At 41.4% G+C, this 27848-nt stretch overlaps 1 protein-coding gene across 4 annotated transcripts in view; it reads right to left on the reverse strand.

Annotated features, from left to right (window-relative positions):
• hspg2 (heparan sulfate proteoglycan 2) overlaps nt 1-27848 on the reverse strand; it is a 519883-nt gene that overhangs the window by 242128 nt on the left and 249907 nt on the right. For all 4 annotated transcript variants that reach the window (XM_041206462.1, XM_041206463.1, XM_041206461.1 and 1 more), the window contains 6 exons: nt 25223-25402; nt 23210-23328; nt 21520-21631; nt 21071-21181; nt 18500-18627; nt 13768-13854 (listed from right to left, as the gene is read on the reverse strand). In XM_041206462.1, coding sequence (XP_041062396.1) covers nt 13768-13854; nt 18500-18627; nt 21071-21181; nt 21520-21631; nt 23210-23328; nt 25223-25402 — 737 coding nt within the window. The remainder of the gene's footprint in view (nt 1-13767; nt 13855-18499; nt 18628-21070; nt 21182-21519; nt 21632-23209; nt 23329-25222; nt 25403-27848) is intronic.

Here is a 27848-nt window from a genome sequence, read left to right on the forward strand (position 1 = left end):
TGGCCTGTTTCAACGTTGTAGGCCTTGGGGTTTGGAAATGGCTGTTTACAGTGTCATTGATGAATCCTAAATCAGGACACCAAGTTCGGTGAGCACCAGCAATATAAGATACATACAAATTAGTGGGGCATGGATGTAAACTTCACATGAGTCTTACAAGACTCCATGATATGCAACTATGTAGCTCACAAAAACAAAACAAAAATCTTGAACAGTGCTGGTGTAGCCAGTAATTTCAATAAGCTCCATTCTCAATGAATAGCCACTCTAGATAGGAATATGGATCAAAGATAAGGCTCTAGCATTCAGGCTAATTCTGTGATCCATTCTCCAGCCTAGCGGAGCTCAGTTCTTGAAGCGCTTGTACCTTGGAAAATGATAGCTCAGCTAATAACATATGGCAACCTAGAGTGAAACCATTGAGTCAGAACAATGATGTTTAGCTGTAGAGAAATCACAGAACACTAAACTAAGCCTGCACAAAGCAGGTTGTGAAAATGGTGGCTGATATCATTATGAATCTTAATTATCATAAAAGGAGAAGCACAAAATTGTTTTTAAAATGTCAACATAAATACAATATATAAATAATTACTTAAATAGGAGCTACAAGCTCGACACAATTTAAAAATACAACTGCTTCTGTTTTTTAAGCTTTGTAATCATTGTCCAGAAGGTACAATAGCTGAGAAGAGAGCAGAACGTGTGGCACCAAAAACAGAATGGAGGGAAGACATTTCCTGTCTGTTAATAGGCAGACGTGGTTATTCATTGCTGTTTCTCCAGCTTTATGGAGCCATACTATTGTCCAGAAATGTTTATTAAATTCACATAATCTCCACAGCAAATGACCAATGGTGATTTAGATCTGTTGAGAGTGAACATAAGTAGAGCCAACTTTAAAAAAACTGCCAGGGATGCCGTTTTTATTGGTAGTTGAACTAGATGCTTTAACCTAATATTTCAAGTCAGTTGTCTGTTTGCAACTTATTTTGACTCCATCCTTCAACAAGAAGTCACAAGTGGTACCTACTGAGAGATCACCAATTGCTGGCTTTGGTTCACTTTGCTCTAATTCACTAGTGTATGTACTGTGTCCATTAACTTCCAGCCAAACTGTTCGGAAAAGGATTCCACCCTTCAAAGAAGTGTACTAGATTGATTTCCTTTTGCCAGTTTGCTTTGCCATCACCTTTTAATGTCCCACTTGGAATGAAAACTCTTTGTGGGAATGAGTACTTAGCAACAACAGTGAGCATTATACTTCCTACTTCTTCACAAGAAAGCCCACGAGTGAAAGCTGTAACAGCATTATTTAACTTTGTATAATTCATTGCTAAAATCGTGGTCAGGTCAATGCTCTTCCCCACCTTGCTGCATAAAACCAGTCTCATCCTCAGTAATATCTTAACTTTTTAACGAAAGGCAAATGAGAGAAACCCTCAAAAAAGGCCTTTAAAAAGCTCCAGATCTGATAAAGACCCAAGAGGCATAAAGAGAGAGAGTTCTTTCCATCGAGAATGCAAACTATCACATTTTCAGCTAAATTTCTGCAACGATATGGGAGGATTCGTACTGATTGCTGAAATAATTTCTCACACCGAGATATCACCAGTTTTTCAGTGTTGATGAGCAACATTGAGATTTAATTCATCCATTATAAACTAGCACCTTGTAAAACATTTTCATCCTGTTCTTTCCTGGGCTATGGGCTCACTCAGGCTGCAAAGCAGATTACAAGTTTCCGCATACCACATTTCATGTGGAGGAGTTGGGTCAGATTGTTTAATTTATTCTACTTCCCATGCCTTGATCACATGCAAATGTGGCTCATTTTTTCACTAATCATTGACCAGAGGAACTGCCCATTGACCATTGGACTTTTTCACTCTCAGCATTTTGTAGAAAATCCATTCAGACAAGCTTTTTGAGAAAGGAGCTCTTGGTATGAGCACCTTCATCTTTTAGTCTAGCTCTTTAGAAAGCAAGTTTAACTAACTAGGATTTTCTGCTAGGGAACCCGCATTCGGCTGAATTTTAAGACACAAATCCTACCATGTCACTGGGGATATTTATCGTGGTTAAGGGTATAGATTCAAAGCAGCCCTTTATTAGGATTGGAAGACGACTTTTTCAGTTTCCAGCATATTCCAGGATGCAAAGATGCTTCAAGGAGATTTGGAGAGGCTAAGCAAGTGGACAAAAAATTGGCATGAGTAATACAATGTGAAGAAATGTGAGGTTATTCACTTTGGTAGGAAAAATAGAAATACAGAGTATTTTCAAAATGGAGAGAGGCTGGGAAGTGTTGAACTTCAAAAGGTCTTGGGCATCCTTGATCATGAGTCACTGAAACCTAATGTGCAGATACAGTGAGCGGAAAATGGTATGTTAGCCTTTATTACAAGGGGATTTGGGTATAGGAGTAAAGAGGTCTTACTGCTATTATATAGAGCCTTGGGGAGACCATGCCTGGAGTAGTGTGTGTCATTCTGGTCTCCTTACCTAAGGAGACCATAGGGGGAGTGCCACAAAGGTTCAGCAAGCTAATTCCTGGGATGGAAAGATTTTCCTATGAGGAGAGATTAAATAGACTGGGCCCTTATTCTCTGGAGTTTACAAGAATGAGAGGTGATCTCATTGAAGCATACAAAATTTTTACAGGACTCAACAGGATAGATGCAGGAAGGATGTTTCCCCTGGTTGGAGGATGTCTAGAATTATTTGATACAGTTTCAGAATAAGGGGCAGGCCATTTGGGATTGAGATTAGGAGGAATTTCTTCACTCAGAGAGTGGTGAATCATTGGAATTCTCTGCCCCAGAGGGCTGTGGAGGGTCAGTCATCAAGGATGTTCAAGACTGAGATCGATAGGTTTCTGCATATTAAAAACATCGAGGGATATGCGGATAGTGTAGGAAAATAGTGTTGAAGCAGATGATTAGTCATGATCTCAATGAATGGTGGAGTAGGCTCGAAGGGCTGCATGGCCTACTCCTGCTCCTATTTCTTATGTTCTTATGTATCAGCAGGAGATCTCCACCGACCAAGTTAATTCCTGCCAAATCAATACATAGGAGTTTTGTACAAACTCCACTTTGGAATCTCTACTGATCAGAATTGGAAACACACTTTACTTGCACAGGAACAAGCTGAAGGGTGCACAATGTCTAATACTCATCAACTGGGCATTGACTGGAGCTTTCAAATGGTTTTGTCACTTCTTCTGTTGATGTTGCTTAACAAGAGAAGCAAATTGGGACCCCAAAACTGACCAATTGTCACTGAAGCAAGTTCTGTAATGTTGGAAGGTAGAGAGAGAGAGATGCTCTGCAATGTAGTCCTGCCAACCTTGTTTGGATCGTTTTAATTAGTGGTCCCTATTCTCCTTCTAATTAGGATGTAAAGGTACATTTCTCCAAGCAAAGCAAACTTGACGCTTTTTCAGCTGGAGGATCGAGTGTGACCATTCTTTGGCCCTTCGTTGAACCACAGTAAACAGATGGCCAAAAGAATTAACAACTCTGGAAAAGGTTGTAGTCAATAAGCAATGTTTAAAAACATTTGAAGTGACTGGAGGAGGACCTTAGAACCAGGATCACCACCACTTGTAAGATAAAAAAGGCACACAAACCTGGACTTCAGTCAATTGAAAGTAAGAAATATGCATCAGCCAAGTGCTGGATTGATGGCATAAAATGGCCAAAACTTGCTAAAACCAAATAAAGCTTCACTGAATTTCTATAAAGCACAAAGACTGAGGCATATCATCTCTTGTTTGTTAACTTTAGCAGTAAGTTGGATGCAAATATAAAACACTGTACTCTGCATTATGCAAGTCCCCTTTTTACCCTGTAAGTTAGAGATGGAGGAAAATATACCCTCATGTAGCTTAATGATGTAAACTTACTGTTTAAAATGATGGAAGCAACTTTCTCCTCATGGATAACAAGCAGATAGGAGATAAACAGCTGAGATATCCCAGAAGATGGCCTTCTATAAAATAGGTTCTCATGAAAAGTCCTGAAATGTTAACTCTGTTTCTCTCTCCACAGGTGCTGCCTGGCCTGCTTGCCAGCATTTCCTGTTTTTATTTAAGATTTGCAGCATTAGCGGTATTTTATTTTTATGTTCTATCAAATAGGTGTTGGGAAGAGCATCCGTCAATGTGTTACCACAGGATCAGATCAGACTGTACAAACCATGAAGAGATTCCCCTCTCTCTTCAGATGAATATAGGGAATAAGGAATGGGGAAAAGAGATTATTTCTTTGGGAAGATAATTTTAGAAAAATCGTGAATCCAAACATATTTGCTTTCTAGTCTGTATGCAGTGCTGCTTACAGCAAGATTTTATTAAATAAAGTACACTTAAACAGCAATATGTGATTTCCTTTCTGGCAATGCAAACTTTCAAATGGAAGAACTCAATCCTGGTTTACAAAAAGGATTTAAATATTCTCCGAAAAAAACAGCATTTATGGTGTGCAGAAACGACTGAAATTAAGTGGAGATGGGCAGGTGAAATGAAATAAGCCTGACTTTGAGCCCAGGCTTACCCAGAATAAGAGAAGTTAAAAGGTTTGAAATGTAGTCTTTCATTTACCTTAGTGTTGCCTTGGAATTCCTGCACTCGCAAACATAGTCGACCTGGTCACACAAATGTGGCTAGTTGACCACTGTAATTAACTGATTGTTAAATCTACATCGATCTAAGGGACATAGGACATGCAATGTAACAAGACAGATGCACAACTTAACAATCTATAATCCTTCAGCAAACAAATCGCAAGCACTCTATTGAAAACAACCTAGATCTATGTGGAGGTACAAAAGGAATCCCATTTTCTTTGGGCACAGTAATTCACTATTTGAGTCAAAAAGAGACTAATTTATTGAATTCAATAAATTATTAATGCAAGCATGTTTCTGTACAGATTATTCAAATAGAACAAATGAGAGGAAACCAAGTGTGTCACTTGTACTGAGGTAGTTATTTGCACCTCATTACTGTTTGAAATGAGTTACATTTTACTTTCACAAACTACATTGCATAACACCTTCAAAACTTTTGACAAATGTTTGTATGTTGTTTTATACAGATAAGTGCAAAAGAATCTCGATCAGTTCTCAATGAATCTCCATCTTACATTTAAGTAAATGAGATTCTCAAGCACAAAACCAGCTACTAGATGGAAATGTCTTCACATATTTTTCATTAAGCTGAACTCTGAAAGTCAGCACAGGGACTCATCAATCTGGGATAATTTTTATTGGTATGGCTAGGCGACCCAGCGTAATATAAAGCGGCAGGTCCTTGCTTTTGCCATTTGAGTTGGAATAATGATGTTGCCCTCCTCGCAGTAATCGCAGGATGTCCAGAGCGGTTGTTTTCTTTGTCTTTCTCTTTCTGCCTCCTGTCAGTTTTTTTCTGGGGGGGTCATCACCATCACATTTTTTAGTCTGTGACCCATGTATTGGTCGACTTTCAGGTCTTTTCAGTGGAGGTGCAGTTGCTGGGAGCGCTGTGGTAATCGTCAACAGGGTTTCCACCTTTTCAGAAATCTTCCTGGTGAATGCCAATGTTGGCAGTGAGCTTGTTTTGCCTGCAGGTTTAGGCTGTGTTGTCACTGGGGGCAATGTGGTAGCACCTGACTCAAAGGATGTATTTCCTCTCCTACGGACGGATGTATTATTACTATCTGATGGCTGTTTGATTTTACGCCTCCGAGACCCACCTTTATTCTGCACTGCTGCAGCTGATGGTTTCACGGTTGAATTAAGATGTCCTGTGGTTGTTTTACCACCATGATTTGTTTTATCCTGAGACTGTGCTGGTGCTTTTTCACCAGGTTTTAGTTTATGCTTCGAATGCCCAGTTCCATTTTTACCAGGTTTGGTTTTGCTTTTAGACTTTGTGACCGTTTTCCCACCAGAGTTTAGTTTACCCTTAGCTCTAACCGGGATCATTGCATTATTTACAGTTTCTACGTATCTGGGTTTCACTTTCATTCTTGATACCTGTAAGCGTGATTTTATGGGTTTCCCCAGCACAGTTGTAGGAACTGGCTGAGTTGTCAAATCCTTAGGCTCTATGCTGACCATAGTCACACTGGGATGCACTGTAAACGTGGTAGATGTGACTGCAGGCTTCACTGTTATTGCTGATGTAGCTCTTGTGGGAATCTGTTTAACAACAGCTCCGCCTTTACCAAATAGAGTTGAATTTTTTCGACCATTATTAGCAGGCACACCAAATTTCTTCTTAACCTGGACTTTACCTGTGGACTGCGCGGGAGAAGATGTGGATTTGAGATGTGTTCGTACAGTTGTCAAAGAAGCAACGGTAGCTGCTGCTTTTCTGTGAAAGTGAAACGATTTGCTCTTGATTTGTGGTGGGGTGGTAAGAACGAGATTTTTAACAGGAGGTCTTTTGGAAACAAACCTTGAAGTTTTGTTGTTGCTGCCATAAAATGTAGGCTTCACTTTCGATATTGTTCTAGAAAACTTTGTAAACGAATTTGTAGGGGAGCTAGTAGTAATTTTAGTCAGATCTGGTTGATCGCTACTGGTGAGTGAAGTCCTCCTTTTCTTTAGTTCCGAGATCTCTTCAGCCAAAGCTGCAAAACCATCAATAAGAATCTCCAGCCGTACTTGCAACGCGGTCAGCTTGTCATCGACATCTTTGTATTTCCACTCTAAGTCTGAAATCAGCTTATCTTTGCGTGGGACTGATAACATATGGGTGAGGTTCTTCAGCTGTAAGCTTAAATTATCTTGCCTTTTCTGCAAGTGCTTGAAGCTGTCTTTAAGGTCCAAACCTGTGTCTTCTAACATGGTTAGTCTTCTGTTGAAGCTGATGAGAGATGTTTTCATCAAGTGCCTGAAGTTATATGTCCTCCGTTTCGAGGTGGTATCCACTGGCAGAATTTTCGTTGCTGCTGTTGGCATGGTAACTGCACTGGCACTGGAAGCGTTGTCCATTTTCCCTGCATCCCCACTTATTAGACCAGTGGCGTTAATGATCGATGAAGATGCCCCCGGCTTATCATTACCACTCCAATCAACAGTTTCCGTCACGTTGTTATTTGGATCTTTGGCATCGTATTTGAATCCACCTTCAATGATCTTCTGGCACTCAACTGGAATCAGCTCCTTAGACTCCAGCTTTAGTGGCTGACTCCAGGCTTTGCAGAATTGTGTCAGATTTCTTCTTAAAGGATTAAAAGGTCTTGGTCAGCAAACAAAAACATCTTTCCCTTCTTTAAAGAATTATTGACATAGAATTTGATCATTTGGCCTCAGATTGATAGCCAGTTGGTTAGTTTAAAATTGGTTTCATTTTAGGCAGGCTGCTTTGAGCTGTTTTACTTGAGCACAAAGACAGTGTGCTGAAGACTCTATTGTTCACAGCAATAGACATGTTTCAGCCAAGTAGGTTTTTCTATTGCTTATATGTACTTGTGCGTCAGTGTGGAAAGGCTTTACGCATTTGCAAGCCCTGACCAACAAGTAGCCAACATGGTAGCCCCATGTTAGTGCACAGGTTAGTTAGCAGCAGAAGCAGAGCTTGATTAGGCAGTGATTAAAGCAAAAGCCCCAGACTAGTCTGTACATGAAAGCCAATTATCATCCTTGCACGAAAATCTGTTCTCACCTGCTCCTCGCCTCAATGCAAATCCTCAAAAAAAATACTACTACTGTTCCAAAAGCAAACTTTCATCCTGTATTTGGTTGCATTCTGCAGGCTGTTGTAAGCTGGAAAGCAAACTGAGCTCTTAGTCACGTAGAAGGGAAGCACTTAAAGGGATGCAAATTAGGTCAAACATCATTAATTTGCATACAGATAATTCCAAACAATCCCCGTGACTTGAAATAAAGTGAAGCACCAGCTTGACAGTGAGAATGCTGGGGCCTGAAGATTCCCCAACATTCACTGATTAGCTTTGTACAACTAACTTGGCAACTCTGACCCTTAATTCAAGTGTGTTTAATGTTCACCTCAATAGACCTGGCCAGCCAATTGCAAGGAAATGACAAAAGTAAAATACACACAGTGAGTTTTTGCAATTCAGCTGCCCAGTAGTTTTTACATGATGTTACAGAAATTGCCTGACGCCTCTCTCATTACCTGCTACATTATAAATGAAGTCTTCAAACACATTGTCCAGTTGATTTAGATGAAGCTAATGCAACAAACTGGAAGCGTCAGCTGTAGTGAGGATTGAACCAATAACAGAAGAGTCTGTTCTGAGGGTTTATAAACAAGTCAGACTCTGTTCAGTTGCACAAATTGTCTCCTTGATGCAGAACAGCTGGAGTGTGTGATTTCATTTCACAGCGTGTAAAAATGTTAGAGAAAATCCTCAGGCATAGTAGTAAAACCAAACCAGAAACACACATCTGGATGTAATAATGGGATAGCTAGAGTATTCAAAGGGTGAGTTACAATGGGTGCAATTTTTTTCTCTCATCATAAGATCTTTGTGGATATTAGAAAAGAACATCCAACAAATTTCACAAGTGATTTTTTTTTATTATTTGTTCATGGGATGTGGGTATCTCTGGCTCAGCCAACAGTTATTGCCCATCCCCAATTGCCCTTGTTCAGAGGGCATTTAGGAGTCAATCACATTGCTATAGGTCTGGAGTCATATGTAGGCCAGACCAGACAAGGACAGCAGATTTCTTTCTCTAAAGGACATTAGTGAACCAGATGGGTTTTTGTGACAAGTGGCAATGGTTTCACAGCTTGACTTTTATATGTACTTGCTGTGTCAGTGTGGAAAGGCTTTATGCAACAAAATGCCATGTTTGCAAGCCCTGACCAACAAGTAGTCCCATGATTTATTAGACTTTTAACTCCAGATTCTTATTGGATTCAAATTCCACTATCTGCTGTGGTGGGATTTGAACCCAGGTCCCCAGAGAATTACCCCTGGGTTTCTGGTTTACCAGTCTAGTGACAATGCCACTAGGCCACTACCTCCCCCATTAATGCTAGTAGCATCACTTCCCTCTAGCAGTAATAAGTGTAATTGAAAGAATTATCTCTACCACTGCCCAACAAATGGTGTGAATTAATCGTTATGGAAAGGTGGGAAGATGCCAACAGGTGGCAAGAAAAAGAACCCCAGGTACATGCCCAGTGCCAGTGAGAATAAAACTACTGTAACCCACAGTAGGAGCTCGATTCTTGCTGAGCCATTTCATTGACATACTTTACAGGGAGTGTACTGTAGCTGCGCCATTGCAGGAGGGGGTCAATTTCAAAGTACCCCCACAGAGACACCCTCGACCCCACCAACCCAGGGTCATCAACCTGTTTTGGATTGTTTATAGGAGCCACTCTGGGGCCCTTCCAGTACTTGATATCACCAAAGTAGCCTAATGGGAAGACATGACTTGAGGGTCTAACTGTGGCAGGAAAATACTCATTCCAAGAGAAAAAAATAAAGCACATTCCAGATGTGTTTGCCTTTTCTTTCTATTACAGAGAACAGTGATTTTAACAGGACCATTTCCTCGAGCCTTTCCTATGCCAGGTTAAAAAAACAACTTGCTTTATTAATATCTCAACCTCTGTTTCTGCATTGGGTATTCAGATGGATTTTAATAGTGCCATACCTGCTAACATTCACTGATTCCGAACAAGAGTCATATTAACGTTAACTCTGTTTCTCTCTCCACGGATTCTGTCAGACCTGCTGAGTTTTTCCAGCACTTTATCTCTTTTCATTTCAGATTTCCAGCATCTGCAGTATTACACTAATACTTATCTCATCACTCCACTTAGTGAGTTGTCACAGCTTTCAGCCACATTGTACAGGGCAAACATTATAATCGCAACTCAGTGGTCGCACTCTCTCCATTGAGCAGCAGGTCATGGTTCCACTCTGTTGCTTGAGCACATAATCCAGGCTGACATTTTAGTGCAGCTCTGAGAGAGTGCTGCAGTGTCTGTTATGCCATCTTTCAGTTGAGATGTTAACACAAGGACCTGTCTGTCCTCTCAGGTGGAAATCTGCCAAACTATGCTGAAACTCAATGACCCTTCATTAGCTAATCCGAGAAACCAGTTTCAAAGCAACAACACACTGCCACCTAACTACAGGGTGGGAGATAAACTAAGACAATTCCAGGCACTGCAGCTTTAACCTCACTGAAAGAAAGATCATTCCTGTATTTACAAAATCACACAGCTGCAAGGAAACAATTTTACAGCATGGCAGAAGGTTAGAACAGGCAGCGTCTAAAAATTGATAAAAGGAAGTTGCCCTCAACCTCTATAAATCACAAACTCAGCCCCAGTTCGAGCACTGTGTCTAATTCTGAGTACCACAATGTAGGAGGAATGTAAAAGCCTTAATGAGGGTGGAAAGGAGATTTACTAGAATAGAACCAGGGAAATGGAACTTCAGTGGCGTGGAGAAACAACAGAAGCTGGGGTTGTTTTCCTCAGAGCAGAGAAAATTAAAGGAAGGTGGGGGTGTTGAAAAACCATGAAGGCTTTTGACAGGGTAAATAAGGAGAAACTGTTTCCACTGACAGGAGGGTCGGTAACCAGAGGACAGAGATTGAAGATAATTGGTAAAAGAACCAGATGGGAGAGGGGGAAAACGTTTTCTTTAGTGCAGTGGGTTTTTTAATCTGGAATGCGCTGCCTGAAAGGCTAGTGGAAGCAGATTCATTCATTATTTTCAAAAGGAAATGAGATAAATACTTTAAGGAGAAAAAAAGTTGGAGGGGGAAAAGGGAATAATCAGATAGCTCTTTCAAAGGGCTTTGATGGGTTGAATGGCCTGCTTCTGTGCTGTATGATTCTAGGATTCCAAATCTAGTCATGTTTATTAAGATGAGGGATCAGATTTGAGGAAGCTAATATGCCATGGACACTAGAGTGAGTACTGAGCATTCATGACCCAGTTACATGCCTACTCTACAACTTAACTCCAACAGCAGAACTGCCACACACAATGTAAAATGCACTACTTCCTACTCGAGCTATCCTTATGGACTCACTGGGTGAGGCGACTAATAGGAACCACACTCATTAATTCTACAGGTCTATGTCCATCAGGAAGCTGACTGAAACTGCCCCAAATTACCTTACAGAAGATTCAAATTGGTAGAACGGGGGTACTTTCAGCCATCACCATGGGCTAAATTCAAACTCAGGTCCTGGAGAAAAAGTATTTCTGACAGTACCAATCAGCCCCCAAATATAAATCTGTTTAAAATACCTCAGTGTTTCCATCGATCACCACATTAAATATGGTTGATCCTCACTGGAAGGTAACAGCTGAAGTCAGCCCCAGCCAGGCTAGTCAGGTTCAACAGAGGGTTGGTCACACATCAAAATCTTTCAGATTCCAGCAAAATTGTCTGACCAAAAATGAGTAGATTAAACAAGTAACTGGAGCTCTTCCAATCTCTCAAAGCAGCTATTTAATGGGGTTATGAGATGTGCCTGGTGCCAGGCTATGCAATGGCAATTTGCATACTGTGTGTCACTGAATTTCAGTGGGGGAGGTAACATACAGAGCGAGGTTAAACAAAGATGGCAGAAAAAAATAACAATACAACTCACAGAAACCTGTGTATACTAACTGAATTGTGGGATTGGAGCAGACGGTGGGATTGGTGGGGATTGTGGGATTGGAGCAGACTATTTGGAATTGTGGATACATCCAACCACAAAGACAATGTCATCAGACATTCAGCAGTTATGCCCAATTCACTGGGTGTGAGACCATCAGTTAATATAATAGCTTCATTTTATGGTACCATCCACCACCAGTCAGATATTGAGGCCTCCAAGGGAAGTCAATCTCAACAACCCACAATAGTTAATAGATTTGTTGATTGCAATTACATCTAATTTGCACCAAGCATAAAGAATAAAAACTCTACACTTTAAATAGTGCCAAACCAAGTAGCAGTTATATATTTTGCTTTCCATGAATCAAAGTTTGCAATGTGAAAGAACCATAAGGGACAAAAATGCACAGTATTACTACAGTAAGCCTTCAGTACAGACACACGAGAGAGTCTAAGCCACCCAGAAGCACCTGAAGATCACCAGTCTGCAACTATACACAAACTCCCACAACACAAAGCACCAACTCCAACTGATTCATGCAAAGCTCTTTGTCTTTCCCACAGTAAGTAAGGGTCAACATATCTCGTTAACCCCTTTTTACAGAAGCTGAAAGTCCAGTCTCTTGGTCTGTTGTTCAAAAAGAAGCTCTAGCTATCAGCCGTATTGACAGAGGCTGGCAAGTAATCTGCTTTAGATCAGATGCCTAGCTTCCGTTAAGGCCAGAAGGAATTCTCCTCTCCTTCTAAGAAACTACAAATTTGGCAATGAACCCAAAACATATGGAATGGTGGTGACTGATAACTGTAGGAAACATACTTCAGGCCATTAAGGTCATATCAACAGCCAGCCATTCTGCCCTTCCAGCTTCTGCCTCAGGGAGTGAGGTAGTTATTGAGTGTTCAGTCCAGTAATGTTTACCATTTAACTCTTGGCTTCTCTCCAGACTCTCAACATATAGCATGCAGAAGATCCTATTTGTCTCTATGGATATACAGTCCTGTAATAAATTACTTTCAATGTACTACACCCCATTAACAGTCAGTGATATGTTTCAGCTCAATGGCACTTACAGAAATAATCCAAGAGCAGTGCCATCTGAACAGCACAGGTAACTTTCTACTGATATTTAAAATACATCTTGTATGACTGGTTTATTGTCTCTAGAAAATCACATAGTATCTTCCTGCTCATTTCACTCACAGTTGACGAGGCTGGGTTTTTCCATATATTAAGCTTCTACAAGTTATACTCCTGCATGCTCAAACTACTGTATAGAGTTTGGGAGAAGCTATATGAGAGTTGTCTGCTTTCAACAAAGGTAACGTGATGTCATGTTCCTGATAAAGACTGAAGTTCTGTCTTAGGAGGATTTTCAATGTTATACTGCTTTCTTTGTTGGGAGTTACCACTGGAAGCAGTGACAACGCACAAAGAGGCTTTATTGTCATCTCAACTTTAAAATGCCCATACCCACCATGGTTGAGATGAGCCAATCTCATTCGGGCTCCACGACATCAGATAAAAGGGATCTCCATCCCTTCTCTAACTGGGCTGGGCTGCATGTCAGATATGGAGTATGCTGAATCAATACTTCAACAACTCTTTGAGAAGCCATATTATCATTTTGAAGCTGACATTTATACCAAAGAAAGCAGATTTCAATTGAAAATCTTAAAACAGATCTTCGCTTTTTAAACGGAATCCCTGATTCAATGAGCAACAGCGAGCTTCTTTTAGTCAGAGAATTACTGGTCAAAATACAAAGAACCTGCTGTTAAGTCGGGGATTCACGTTATATGGGTTCGGTTAAATTGAACCCTTTCACCGGAGCTCAACAATGGTTAGGACTAAACACTATTTTCCTGGATGGTAATTGAATTTTAATATGTTGGTCGAGTTCTGGGTACTTTACTTGCAACATTTAGTGAACAACATGAATGTAAACGAGATACAGAACTTGGTGCATACAGCCGGTGAAGGGGTCAGTGCATCTGAATGAGATGCTGGTTCTTGGAAATGACACCACATTGGAAGCAGCTCCACGTTCTAGATTAAATAAGTGGGCCCTTGGGCTAATTACCTGGAATACCCACTTAGGAAATAGCAATGTACAGTAAAAATAGTCATGATAAACCAAGACACAAAAGGGTCTTGGCAAACCATACCTTTCACAGTTTCTGCCTTCGTAACCGCTAGAGCAATGATCACAAGTTGGCTGTCCGTCCGCGTCCAGGAAACAAGTCGGGGAGAACCTGAGTGGAAAATGAAACCATTAAAAAAGGTTTGAGCTAATCACTAAGGTTTTCAAGGATTTGGAGTAAAATTTTCACATCAGCTAGACAAATGTGATGCTTAGTGGCCCGGATACAAGTGAAAAGCATTTGGAAAGTTTTAATTTTGAAAAATTATTATTTTTTTGTTTTTCTTTTACGCATGTTTGACCCAACTTGCCCACCTTGCTGGAGGTTTGTTACAATCAATGTGGAAAATTCCCTGCCTTTTGTAGCATTCTGGCTAGAATTTCTGATCAGTGGCTTGATGAGTGGATTAGATAGTTACTCTCAAATTACTACACTGTTGTGCAAGTGAGTCCAGTCACAGAGGCTTGGAACTCAGCTCAGAAACAGGGGAAGCAATGACTGTAACATACACATACCTGAGCAATATGTGCAAAGACAAAATCAGAGCCCTACCAAAGCACAAAGTATGGATTGTCTTGTGAATCTTCAAAAGGCTCTTTGGCCTGAGCTTATGGCTGCAATACTGAATGGTCAGGTATAAATTTGTAAAAACTCTTATTAAATCTTAAATTACCTGCAACCTGAATCCCTAGCTGATAAACACTGCTCTGGAACACAGGTTACTCATCTGCCATTGCCTTGGACACCTCCAAGGCCTTTCAGAAGGTGCACTTCTAAAAAATGTTATTTTGAATGCTCGCCCATTAAATGTGCAAAGCTATCTAGTTTCCTCTCTAGCCTTCTTATTTCTGATGGAATCAATGATTCATCATCTTTCAACAACACAGGAGTTCCCCACAATTCTCTCTTCTCTCCCACTGTTTCTTCTCCATCCAATCATGTCCATTCTTTTACAGGAGATTCTCGAGTCACCATGCTCACAGTTGCTTGCAGCAGAATAGTGGAATCATTGTCATCAGATCTCCTTCAAATTCTTCAATGAGACATTGTACGTCACTTCTTTCCTACTCTTTGAAGATGATGGAGTAGAGTTTCCACTGGATTGTGCTGTGCAATTCGCCCAAAATTGGCCAAACCAGCACACAAGACTGGGAAAATTGAATAACTTCACACTTATTCACATTATATTCTATCTGCCGCGTTCCAGCCCATTCACTTAGCCTGTCCAAGTCCTCCTGAAGCCTCCTCGCATCCTCCTCATAACTTATATTCCCACCCAGTATGGTGTCATCAGCAAATTTGGAAAATTACACTTGGTCCCCACATCCAAATCATTGATATAGATTGTGATTACTGTGGACCTAGCACTGATCCCTGCGGTACCCCACTAGTAACAGCCTGCCATCCCGAGAATGATCCATTTATTCCTACCTTCTACTTTCTGCCTGTTAACCAATTCTCAATCAATACTCATATTTCCTCCAATCCCATGCACTCTAATTTTATTTACTAATCTCCTGTGTGGGACCTTATCAAAAGCCTTCTGAAAATCCAAATGCACCACATCCACTGGCTCTCCTTTATCAATGCTACCAGTAATATCCTCAAAAAAAACTCCGACAAGTTTGTCAAACATGATTTCCCTTTCATAAATCCACATTGACTCTGCCCAATTTTACCATTCTTTTCTAAATGCCCAGTTATCACATCCTTTATAATAGATTCTAACATTTTCCCCACTACTGACGTCAAACTAACAGGTCTACAGTTCTCCATTCTCCCTCTCTTTTTAAATAATGGGGTTAGGTTTGCTACTTTCCAGCCTGCAGGAACATTTCCAAAATCAATAGAATATTGAAAGATAACCACCAATGCATCTACTATCTCTTTAGCCACCTCCTTCAACACTCTGAAATGAAGCTCATCTGGTCCTGGGGATTTATCAATCTTCAATCCAGTTAACTTTTTAAGTACCATCTCTTTACTAACACTAATTTCTTTTAGTTCTTCAGTTTCACAAGACCCTTGGTTGCCAAGTACTTCTGGGAGATTTTCTGTATCTTCTTCCATGAAGACAGATGGAAAGTAACCGTTAGTTTTTCTGCTATTTCCCTAATCTCCACTATAAATTCCCCTGTCCCATCTGTAATGGGCCCACATTTGTCCTAGCTAATCATTTTGTTTTCGCACACCTAAAGTTTTTACAGTCTGCCTTTATATCCTCTTTACCCTTTCTTAATCAGTTTCTTGTTCCTTCTTTCCTGGGTTCTAATCGCTCACAATCCTCAGGTTTACCACCTTTTCTGGCATCCTTATAAGCCACTTCCTTTGGTCTAATGCAATTTTTAACTTATTTTGTTAACCACAGTTGATTTACCTTTCCCTTTGTATGTCTGTACCTTAGAGGAATGTATGTCGGTTGCAGACCATGTAGTATTTCTTTAAAAACTACCTGTCTTTCTTTAAAAACAGCTTGTCTACTGTCAAATCTTTTCGTGTATTTTGCCAATCCACCATAGCCAACTTGCCCCTCATGCCTTCATAATTTTTATTCAGGTTTAAGATCCTAGTTTCAGAATGAACTATATCACGTTCAAACCTATTGCAAAAGTCTATCATATTATGGTCACTATTTCCCAAAGGCTCCTTTACAGCAAGGTTATTAATTAGCCCTTTCTCAGTGCACAACACTAAATCCAAAATAGCCCAATCCCTAGTTGACTCCTCAATGAACTGCTCCAGAAACCCATCTTGTTCACAATCCAGGAATTCTTTCTCCAGAGCATTACTGATTTGGTTAACCCAGTCTGTGCAAATTGAAGTTGCCCATTATTACTGTATTACTCATGTTAAATCTCTAATTTCCTGATTTATACCATGCCCAACGTTACCACAACAGTTAGGTGGCCCGACAAACAACTCCCACCAGTATTTGCTGCCCCTTAACCCCACTCAAACTGATTCCACATTTTGATCCTCTAAGATCCTCACTTACTAATGTATTGATCTTGCCCCTTATTAAGTTTGCTACTCCATCTCCTTTTCCTTTTTGCTCTCCTAAATGCCGAATATCCTTGCATATTCAGTTCCCAAGTTTGGTCACCCTGTAGCCACATCTCCATAATGGACATTAAGTCATACCCATTTACCTCAATTTGTGCATTCCAATCGTCAACCATTTATCTGAATAAATGTAGCATTCGCAAGAGTGCTTTTAATTCTGCTTTTTTAACATTATTCTCTATTCGGATCCTATTCAATGCTTGCCTATGCTTCATCTGCCTTCTATCTTTGCTTTCTACTTCCACCAGTTTTGCTTCACTCCAATCTGAGCACCCTCTCAGGTTCTCATTCCCCCTGCTAACCTAGTTTAAACCCTCCCCATACAGCACTAATGAATCTCCCAGTCCTGCTAAGGTGCAGCCTGTCCATCTTGTACATGTCCCACCCGCCCAGAACTCTAACTAAAAAATCCCTTATCACTACTACTCTCTCCGCTTTCTTCCTCCACTCCTGTATGGCTGTGCTGCCTGTGGTGCCACAAACTGGCTCTGACTGCACTCCTCCAAAGAACCAACGCCCTCACCAGTATCCAAAACAGAAAACTGATTAGCCAGCAGGACCTCAGGGAACGCTGGTACCACCTGCCTGGTTCTCTTGGACTGCCTGGCAGTCACCCATTCCCTTTCTGCCTCCATGCTCCTAGCCTGCTGTGTGACCACCTCCCTGAACTTGTTATGCACGTAGCTCTCAGCCTCACAGATGCAACTCAGTGACTCCAGTCGCTGCTTGAGCTCTGAAACCCGGAGCTCAAGTTTCTGCAGCTGGTGACACTTCCTGCACATGTGGTTGTCTTGGTCACGGGTAGCATCCACGACTTCTCATGTATTACAGGAAACACATTCCACGTGACTGAGCTGCCTGCCATGTCTTAACTTTACTTCACTTAAGTCAACTTTATTTTACTATAGTTTACTTATATTAATTTTATTTGGTCTAACTTAATAAACCTTACAACTATTCATAAACCCTACTGGTACTGATAAATCTGACTGATACTTATCACATTTTACAAGTTGCAATAAACCTTACTTAAAGGACCTCTTTCCCCAGTGCACCAAATTCCCACGTGAATTGCTAATTTGTCACTCACTCAGTCTACGTCTCATTCAGGTGGAGTCTCCTGACCTTGCACCCCCTAACTGACAAGTCAATGCAGTTTGATGCAACCTGATGAAAAACTGGAAAGCTGCCATTTCTTCGGGGGTGAAAAAGCAGAACATTTCGTACTAATGATCATCTTCAACGTAATACAAATCACACCACCTTCTGGAAGAAAGGGCTATACTGTATGCTATACTGAGGAACATGGTGTGAAGAAAGGGGACAGTTCCCAGCAATGGGAGAGTAAAGGATTGAGCTACAACATCAGAATAAGGCCTTATTTAGTCTTAGAGCAAGGAGTATACCACATGCTCATCCGATCATTGCAAGGTTCCAATCTCTAAGGAGACACAGATTTTTAGGCAGTTTCCCCAATTTGCATAGTTCATCATTACATATGGAGATTGAATATTACATTATTATGCTACTTAATCATTCTTTGAAGTTGCTTCATTGACATTGATCAACAGCAGTCTTTCCATTAAATAACAATGCTGAAGGGAAAGGAAAATCTATGGAATTGTTCTTTATTCATGGCACTTTATATTATAAATAAATAACAGCAAAGTTTTTTTTTAAAAAGGAAACTCACTGATTAGAGGGAGTGGCTCCTGGACAAGGACAAGGTCTACAATCATTTGGTGTTCCACGTCTGGCGTCCCCATAGAAACCTGGCCCACACCGTTCACATCTGAGGCCCTCGGTGTTGTGTTGGCACCTCTGTAGTGACATTACAAGAGAAAAAAAACTTCAAATCACAGCTGCCAACATCGGGTAAAATTACAATCTAATAAAAGACCAAAAAAAGATAAAAATCTGTGATAATTCAGACATTCTGCACAACATTGAACAACAAATTAGCACAGATTTCAACACAAAAGGAGAGTTGCAAATGCACACTCTCTTGGTATAAAGCCATTTGTGAGAGACGAGGGAAAATAGTCTTGTATCAAGACAGCAACTGTATTTGAAACATATTTAAAATAGGATGCTATATTTCTTTAATGTTGAAATATAATGTTGACCAATAGCAGATTTAAAGGTGTAATAACATGTTATATGAAAGCAGGCCAAAAGTGAAAACTTAATGTGGCTAAATTATGTCATTATTGATTGTAATACTTACTCATTCCTCAAAACTGCTTCATTAACACTGATCAACAGTGGACTCTCCATAAAATAACAGTACCGAAAGAGAAGGGAAGTCTAAGGGAGTACTTTTTAATTCACATACTCTCCTATTTTATAATATACTTACAGGCATGACAGCAATTTGGCATTTTACTAAAAATAATCATCAGTGCTACTGCCTTGAATAGGGTCTTCCTCCTTCCTAGGTCAATTATATCAACAATAAAGGACACCCATGTGACACAGAGCACCTCTATGGCACCTCCGAGGAACTTTGACCTCCATCCCAGGGTGTGAACTTAACGCTGATGAAATCTCCCACTATTTCTGCTATGATTCCTTTTGGTGGTAGAGGTTGGAGGGGAGGGGGATTAATTCTGAAGTAATCTGGGTGAGTTGCTGTAGTGGACAACTTGTAGATTGTAAAAACTATTGGTCCCAGTTTGGTGGATGCCAAGTCCAACGGTACAAGCACTAATTGAGTGAACTGTTTTCCCCTGATGATGCTTGGCTTCTAGAGTGCTGTGGCAGCCGCACCCAACCAGGCAAGCAGAAACGATAAGCTCAGCTGGTCAGGAAGAGGGTCCAGAGAAAACATAGGCCAGTAAATTTTCTCACACCTCACTTGAGCCTTGTAGACGGTGGGGAGAGTTTGTGGGATCAAGTGAGCCACTTATCACAAGGGAACCCAATTTCTGTCCTGCTCTTGTAGCTAAGGCATGAATAAAACTGGTCCAATTCAACCCTGGTGACCCTAAGATGTTGATGGTGTGGGACCCTGGGATAGGAATATGGCAGGGTTTTCCCTGGCTCAAAATGGCCACTGATGACACTTACATAACTCGTCACTCTTACTGGGCTGCTAATCCAGGGAATGACTTCAAGTTGTACTATTGAAATGTGAGACTTTCAATCCTTTTTTTTTAAAGAATGCAATAGTAAAAGTAACTTCGAAGTTGGACTGTCAAAAAAAATCCCCAACTGACTGGCCATGACCTGTGGATGCTGACTGTTTGGAGGGACATTCGAAGAAGCGAGCAGAAATTATAAGCTCAGCTGACTGAGAAAAGGGTCCAGAGAAAACAGAGGCCACCGAATCATGCACCTTCTCAGCCCACTGTCTTCCTCTGCAGCAAACATGGGATGTGGGTGTCACTGGCTGGGTCAGCATTTATTGCCCATCCTTAAGTGCCCATGAGAAGGTGGCGGTGAGCTGCCTTCTTGAACCCCTGCAGTCCATGTGGTGTAGGTACACCCACAGTGCTGTTAGGGAGAGAGTTTCAGGATTTTGACCCAGCGCCAGTGAAGGAATGGCAATATAGTTGTGTGGCTTAAAGGGAGACTTGCAGCCGGTTATGTTCCCTTGCATGTGCTCCCCTTGTCCTTCCAGAAGGTGCTGTCGAAAGAGCCTTGGCGAGTTGCTGCAGTCCATCTTGTACACGCTGCTACCACAGTGCACCGGTGATGGAAGGAGTGAATGTTGAAGGTAATGGATGGGGTGCCAATCAAGCAGGTCGCTTTGTCTTGGATGATCCTGCTGTAGGCTGGCATGTGTTGCTGTCACTCTGAGTGGAGTTTTGAATTATGATCAAAACTGCGGATTTGGTAAAATTGAATGAAGTTTACTGAATTTACAATGTGATTCACTAACTGATCAAAAGTGAAGATAGAAACTCGCCAAGTGCAGTTTGCAGGTGTGGCTGAGACACTGTGAACTCTCATTCTGTCACACAATGACAAAACTCCAACACACTGACTGCACCAACTGGAGAAGTGTTTCTAAACTACCGAGTTGACAAGTTTATTTTACCAAGAGCATACACAGACCATGCCATGAAAATTACATGAAGCAGAGTGAGAGCAAAGAGATGGAAGAATTAAAAGTCCAACCACGAAAAGGATACAATTGTAGAAATGGGGCTAGTTAGAGAGAAAAAAAAATTCTTGAAGTCCCTATCAACGTTGGAAAATGCTATATAACGTATCAATTAGTATTTGGAACCAAAGAAGCATTTCATGGTTTTATCCATACCAGGCATTCCCCGGTGTCTGCATCACAATCGGAGTGTCCGTTACAGTCACAGCGCTCACACATTCCCAGGTACAATCCACTCGCTGTGCGTGTATAGCCAAAGGCACATTCCTGCACAAAAGGAATGCCACATGAGTTTGTTTCAAAAATAAACAATGTGAATCTATACTTTTTTTAAAAAAATCACTTAAAGCTAATGCAACCAGTTCTTGGAATTTGTTGAAAAATTCAACAACATCAACTAGGTTAAACATTGTGTTTTCAAATTGCTGTGGATGGGAACTAGTTAGCTATAGATGTCTGATTGTGACAAGCTGATAGACTCAGAATTTTGATCTCCTGATTTTTAGTCAAGATGAAAATTTTTCCAGTTTGACCATGGAGCACTTGCTGATATCCAGATATCATGAAAGGTGCTGAATTAATGCAAGCTTTTCTTTTCTTTTTACCTGACAAGATGATCCCTTGTAACCTTCTGGGCAAATACATTCCTCCACCTCAACAGCCTGTTCCTGTCCAGTGGAATGTGGGACTGCTACATCCATATGGATTTGGGATATTCTGAAAATGAACAGCCACATTAGTCCCCAAACATTGCAGGACTCCTGAAAATGGTCGGGCTTCATGTCCCTGGTTCACCGTTATATACAGACAGAATTTCTATCCAAATGTGTCCCCAATCTTGAGAGAAAATTGTTCTCTAATATTGAGGACATGTAATCATCTGAAAACTAACATGAAGAAATATTAACGTATTTAATGTAATCAGAAATTATTTTTAAATTGGAATTGTAGTAGGGTCTGTATCTAATGTGTGTGTCTCTGTGTGTGTATGTGCGTGGCTTAATTGGATTAAAGTCAGCTAGTCTCGGTGCTTTGATGTATAGTATTTTGAGATGTTAATTAGGTAAACATAAGGAGTAGAAGGTAAAGGACAATTTTTAAATAAACCATTCAAAACAGGATTATTATTAGGAAAGGTAAAATTATAAAAACCTAGTAATACAATGGAAAAATTACATTCAAAGGGGAAGCTAGGTATAAACAGAAAGGAGTTTGTGTGTCAGGCAGAGGCATTTAAGATCTAACCAGTCTGTAAGCCTGTCTGCAAAGGGAACAAATTGCAAGGAACCTCATTTTGAATTCATAAGGTCAAATGTGCTTTGCCTGGTGTCTGTTTAAAATCTATGGGTTATTCTTGCCTTGGTGAAGGTTTACCCGGGAGTGATTCATTTCGAGATTTGTTTAAAAGTTATTATGGTAGTAATTTGTAGACATGTGCATATGTTTAATTAGTTGCTAAATTAATAAATGTTTCATTTAGTTTTATATTAATAACCTCTTGAGGTTTGGTGGTTTTATTCTTGAATTCAGAGCTGCATCTCAAACATACCAATTGAAAATCTAGGTTGTTCAAGCTTCCCTCTGGGATTTAAACAACTAAGCCTTTACCAACTGCTGCGCCATAACACAATGCAATATACATTTAGCTAAATCATTTCTCAAAAAAATCTGAACGCCTTTTGTTTTGAGTGTAATACAAGCTCCACATCAAAAGAACTATGCATCATCCAAAGAGGTCATGCCCCTTTAACAGTATGGTGAGGTACTGGGGCTAGGACAATCCTTGTGGTCTAACATGAGGCCTATTCACTTGGGTCTTGGTCTGGGAAGGGATCAATTTTAGAAAAAGGCAGGAACAGAAAAACTGATCAAATGCAAGAAAAATTCGTAATGCCACTGTCTGTTTAAGAATTCATTTAAAAAAAAACTGTTTCCCCACCCTCACCCCCTGGCCCCACCCCACCAAATCTCTTGTTCTTCTATATATCAGCTATACAACTTGCAAACCATTTTCTATAAATTTCAAAGTTTCTTTATGCTTCTGCTATATTTTGAGGAGGCCCAACATCCCAAATCAATCCTAATGAGCTGGCATCAACTGCTGACTCAACTCTCGAGTGCTACAATGACACAGCAGAGGCTGGCTTTTCCTTTTGTTTTGGATACCAAGCCAAATGGAACCAAGTGTGCAGCGCTGGCAGAAGATAACGTGCAAGAGATACTAAAGTTTTCCACACACAACTTTTGCTTCAAGTTATTATAAAATATTTATCCACAGATCTGTTGATACTTAACCTGCTTTCAGTTGTCCCTTCTGTGTAACTTGCTCGAATCATGAAAACATTAATATTGGCCAAAGCCATCAGGAGATGTTCTCTGGTGGAGGGCTGGCCATCTGCCCGTCGCCATGCCGACTGAAAAAAACAAGGTAGCTTGTGAATCATTGAGAAGAGGCACCAATAGGAAGAATGATCTTTCTTGGTTCACATATCCAACAACAGAATTGCAGATATCAAAGAATGTAACTACACCACACTAATGGGGATCTTCATCAGCATCAGTATTCCCTCCAAGAGTTTGCATGCTTCCCTCTCATTCTTCCAACTCATGCAATTCTAACAAGGCTAGCAATTCGTTCTGCGGTGGGGAGGCTGGTGCAGCTCTACATTTGACTATGAGAAGCCACATTGGTAGCAAGAGCACACAAAGAAATGAACTGTTCTCTTTTCTGTTTGACTATTGAGAGATTATCTGTCTGGTAATGAGACTAAGTAAACTAGACAAACCCATCCCAGCTGTTGCAAAATGAGGGGCAGCAAGATGTCAATCTCACTACAACCCAATTTGGCAGCTGCATCATAATCGTGAGTCTTTAGTTAGACTGGACTTGAAGAGAGGTGGTAATCAGAAATCTGAAGAGCAATTCCAGGCATTACGAATGAAAGTAAGTCCCAAGAAGTTACTTAGGTACCAGGAGGGAGCTAGAACAACATACAATATATGAACTAGGTGAAGGAGTTGGCTGTGTGAATCCTGCTTCCGCTTTTCAATACAAATGATGTCAAGCACATCCTGCGCAAAATTCACATGCACAATTTAATTATTACATCAAAAAGATGCAACAGAAATGGCTCTCCATTACACACACAAAAACGGGGCCACACTCAACTTACCTCCATTTCACTGAATTGCCCCACATTTTGATGTAGGTCATAACAATGAAAGGAAGACAACTGCACTGAATCAAAGGGAAGGTCCCGTGTGCATGACACAAGGGAGTGGATAGAAGCTGCACACTGCTCTCTACATGTTAAGACATGCAAGGCAAAAGGGCTCTGGATGTGGGGAGCGGGAAGAAAGCAGGACAGAGTCCTTGAATCCCGGTAAAACTGGTCTTTTGAGGCCAACCATCTCGTGTTAGGTCAACTAATTGATCCTACTGGACCAGGTTGGGGGTGGTGGGGGTAATGCAAGAATTTCCTGTAACCTTCCCTTGCAGTACCCACTCCAAAATGAAATAAGGATTCATAGGATCCTGGGCATCAAGGCTATTAGGAGTCCCTCTGCATAACCTCCCTCCACATTCCCAAATCCATTACAACACAAACGCGTGAGTCAATATAATGTTTACACATTGAACTCAGAATGAAGAAAATCATAATATATCATGCTTAAGTTAAACGTATTTGCCAACACCATGGGCTTGAATCCCATAGGTCTGTACGTTAACCCACACCCCGCCCCGATCCCAGCACAAACACCATTGGCCTGTACATTAACCTCCCACCCTGATCCCAAGCATGAACTCTATTGGCCTATGCATTAACCTCCCCTGCTCCCGACTGCAGTGGCTGTTGAAAACATTCAGTGCTTATGTCAACTGCACCAACTGCATTATGCCATGAAGATCTCAGCAGTATTCCATCACTTGCTGCCCACATTGCCCTGTATTCAGCCATGTGCAGTGCAGACCTCTTACCTCAACTCATTGGATGCTAGGTGTATCATTAAAAGGTCCCCTAGCGTCACTGAATAGCATACGTGGATATTGTAAATAGTTGTGCAACTGAAGGTCACCTCAATGCTGATGATCTCATCCTTGAATAATCCAATCCATCCTCAGCTCAACAGAACATTACATACACATATTATGGTGCCTCTTAACTGAACACTAAGGTCTTCAAAACCCCACTTGTGGGTGGACAATCTCACAATCTAATCAGCAAAGGACTCTCTTCTCCACTTATGCATTCATTGTACATCTCCAATATATATGCAATAGGTTAAAGAAATACAATGACAACCTACTTCTTTAAAAGGAACAGAGAAAGTTGAGGGAATGCCAGGTTGCGGTCTCTTTGCCGTGTAGTGCTCCAAGAAGATGTTGTTGCCTTGTAGAATAACATCAGGCATCCCAGTGATTGGTGAGGAGACAGGGGAGACACTATGCTGGATAGTGTAATGCAATTCACCTCCATAAGAAGTAACCTATAAAAATGAATAGGGGGAGGCAGGTAACAACAAGGCATGTAACTTGTTGACAGCTCGCTAATATAGCCATGCGTTAGGTCATGCATTGAACGGAATTGGTGTAAACAGCATCTTTGGCAACCAAATGTGTCGACAGAAATGAGACAAAACAAACATTAATCTTACCCTATGATAAGGTAATTAAATTAAGCACTTAGACAATTGCATAATTATCTTCATGCAACAGAAGACTAATTTCATAAGGAACATTAAATGACCTCTTGCAGGAGACAGTGCTCCTCATTCTTTGACCACAGTTTAATGTCTCTATACAAGGTCACTGGTCAAATGTTAGCAACACCAGGCTTTTGCCCAACACAATTTGTCACTTTACATGATCCTGAGTCAATGCATGTGTTCTCTCATCACCCCCCACTCCCCTGGTTTGTGTAAGGTTTTGTTCTGGAACGTGCACTTCAACCTTTCTGAAAGGAGGTATCAGCAAATAGCTCGGGATGATAGAGTGAGCATAAACAGGAAGTGCCAAATGCAGTTTGAGAATGACAGAACCAAGGAGCAGGAAATTGAACAGCATCTAAAAAATGACAAATAAAAACAAGAAAACTGTGGATGCTGGAAATCCTAAACAAAAACATAATTACCTGGAAAAACCCAGCAGGTCTGGCAGCATCGGCGGGGAAGATAAGAGTTGACGTTTCGAGTCCTCATGACCCTTCAACAAAACTAGGTGAATCCAAGGAGAGGGGTGAAATATAAGCTGGTTTAAGGTGGGGGGTGGGGGGAGAGAAGTGGAGGGGGAGGGTGTGGTTGTAGGGACAAGCAAGCAGTGATAGGAGCAGATAATCAAAAGATGTCACAGACAAAAGAACACAGAGGTGTTGAAGTTGGTGATATTACCTAAACGAAAGTGCTAATTAAGAATGGATGGTAGGGCACTCAAGGTATAGCTCTAGTGGGGGTGGGGGGGCATAAAAGATTTCAAAATAATGGAAATAGGTGGGAAAAGAAAACTATATAAATTATTGGAAAAACAAAAGGAAGGGGGAAGAAACAGAAAGGGGGTGGGGATGGGGGAGGGAGTTCAAGACCTAAAGTTGTTGAATTCAATATTCAGTCCGGAAGGCTGTAAAGTGCCTAGTCGGAAGATGAGGTGTTGTTCCTCCAGTTTGCGTTGGGCTTCACTGGAACAATGCAGCAATCCAAGGACAGACATGTGGGCAAGAGAGCAGGGTGGAGTGTTAAAATGGCAAGCGACAGGGAGGTTTGGGTCATTCTTGCGGACAGACCGCAGGTGTTCTGCAAAGTGGTCACCCAGTTTACGTTTGGTCTCTCCAATGTAGAGGAGACCGCATTGGGAGCAACGAATGCAGTAGACTAAGTTGGGGGAAATGCAAGTGAAATGCTGCTTCACTTGAAAGGAGTGTTTGGGCCCTTGGACAGTTAGGAGAGAGGAAGTGAAGGGGCAGGTGTTACATCTTTTGCGTGGGCATGGGGAGGTGCCATAGGTGGGGGTTGGGGATTAGGGGGTGATGGAGGAGTGGACCAAGGTGTCCCGGAGGGAACGATCCCTACGGAATGCCGCCGGGGGTGGGTGAAGGGAAGATGTGTTTGGTGGTGGCATCATGCTGGAGTTGGTGGAAATGGCAGAGGATGATCCTTTGAGTGCGGAGGCTGGTGGGGTGATGTGAGGACAAGGGGACCCTATCATGTTTCTGGGAGGGAGGAGAAGGCATGAGGGCGGATGCGCGGGAGGTGGGCCGGAGACGGTTGAGGGCCATGTCAACGACCGTGGGTGGAAAACCTCGGTTAAGGAAGAAGGAGGACATGTCAGAGGAACTGTTTTTGAAGGTAGCATCATCGGAACAGATGCGACGGAGGCGAATGAACTGAGAGAACGGGATGGAGTCCTTACAGGAAGCGGGGTGTGAGGAGCTGTAGCCGAGGTAGCTGTGGGAGTCGGTAGGCTTGTAATGGATGTTGGTGGACAGTCTATCACCAGAGATTGAGACAGAGAGGTCAAGGAAGGGAAGGGAAGTGTCAGAGATGGACCACGTGAAAATGATGGAGGGGTGGAGATTGGAAGCAAAATTAATAAAATTTTCCAAGTCCCGACGAGAGCATGAAGCAGCACCAAAGTAATCATCGATGTACCGGAGAAAGAGTTCTGGAAGGGGGCCGGAGTCGGACTGGAACAAGGAATCTCTGGCCCCCGTCCACAACTCTTTCTTCGGTACAACAATGATTACTTCGGTGCTGCTTCATGCTCTTGTCGGGACTTGGAAAAATTTATTAATTTTGCTTCCAATCTCCACCCCTCCACCATTTTCACGTGGTCCATCTTTGACACTTCCCTTCCCTTCCTTGACCTCTCTGTCTCAATCTCTGGTGATAGACTGTCCACCAACATCCATTACAAGCCTACCGACACCCACAGCTACCTCGA

This window comes from Carcharodon carcharias, chromosome 15 (assembly GCF_017639515.1).
Source record: "Carcharodon carcharias isolate sCarCar2 chromosome 15, sCarCar2.pri, whole genome shotgun sequence".
Lineage (NCBI taxonomy): Eukaryota > Metazoa > Chordata > Chondrichthyes > Lamniformes > Lamnidae > Carcharodon > Carcharodon carcharias.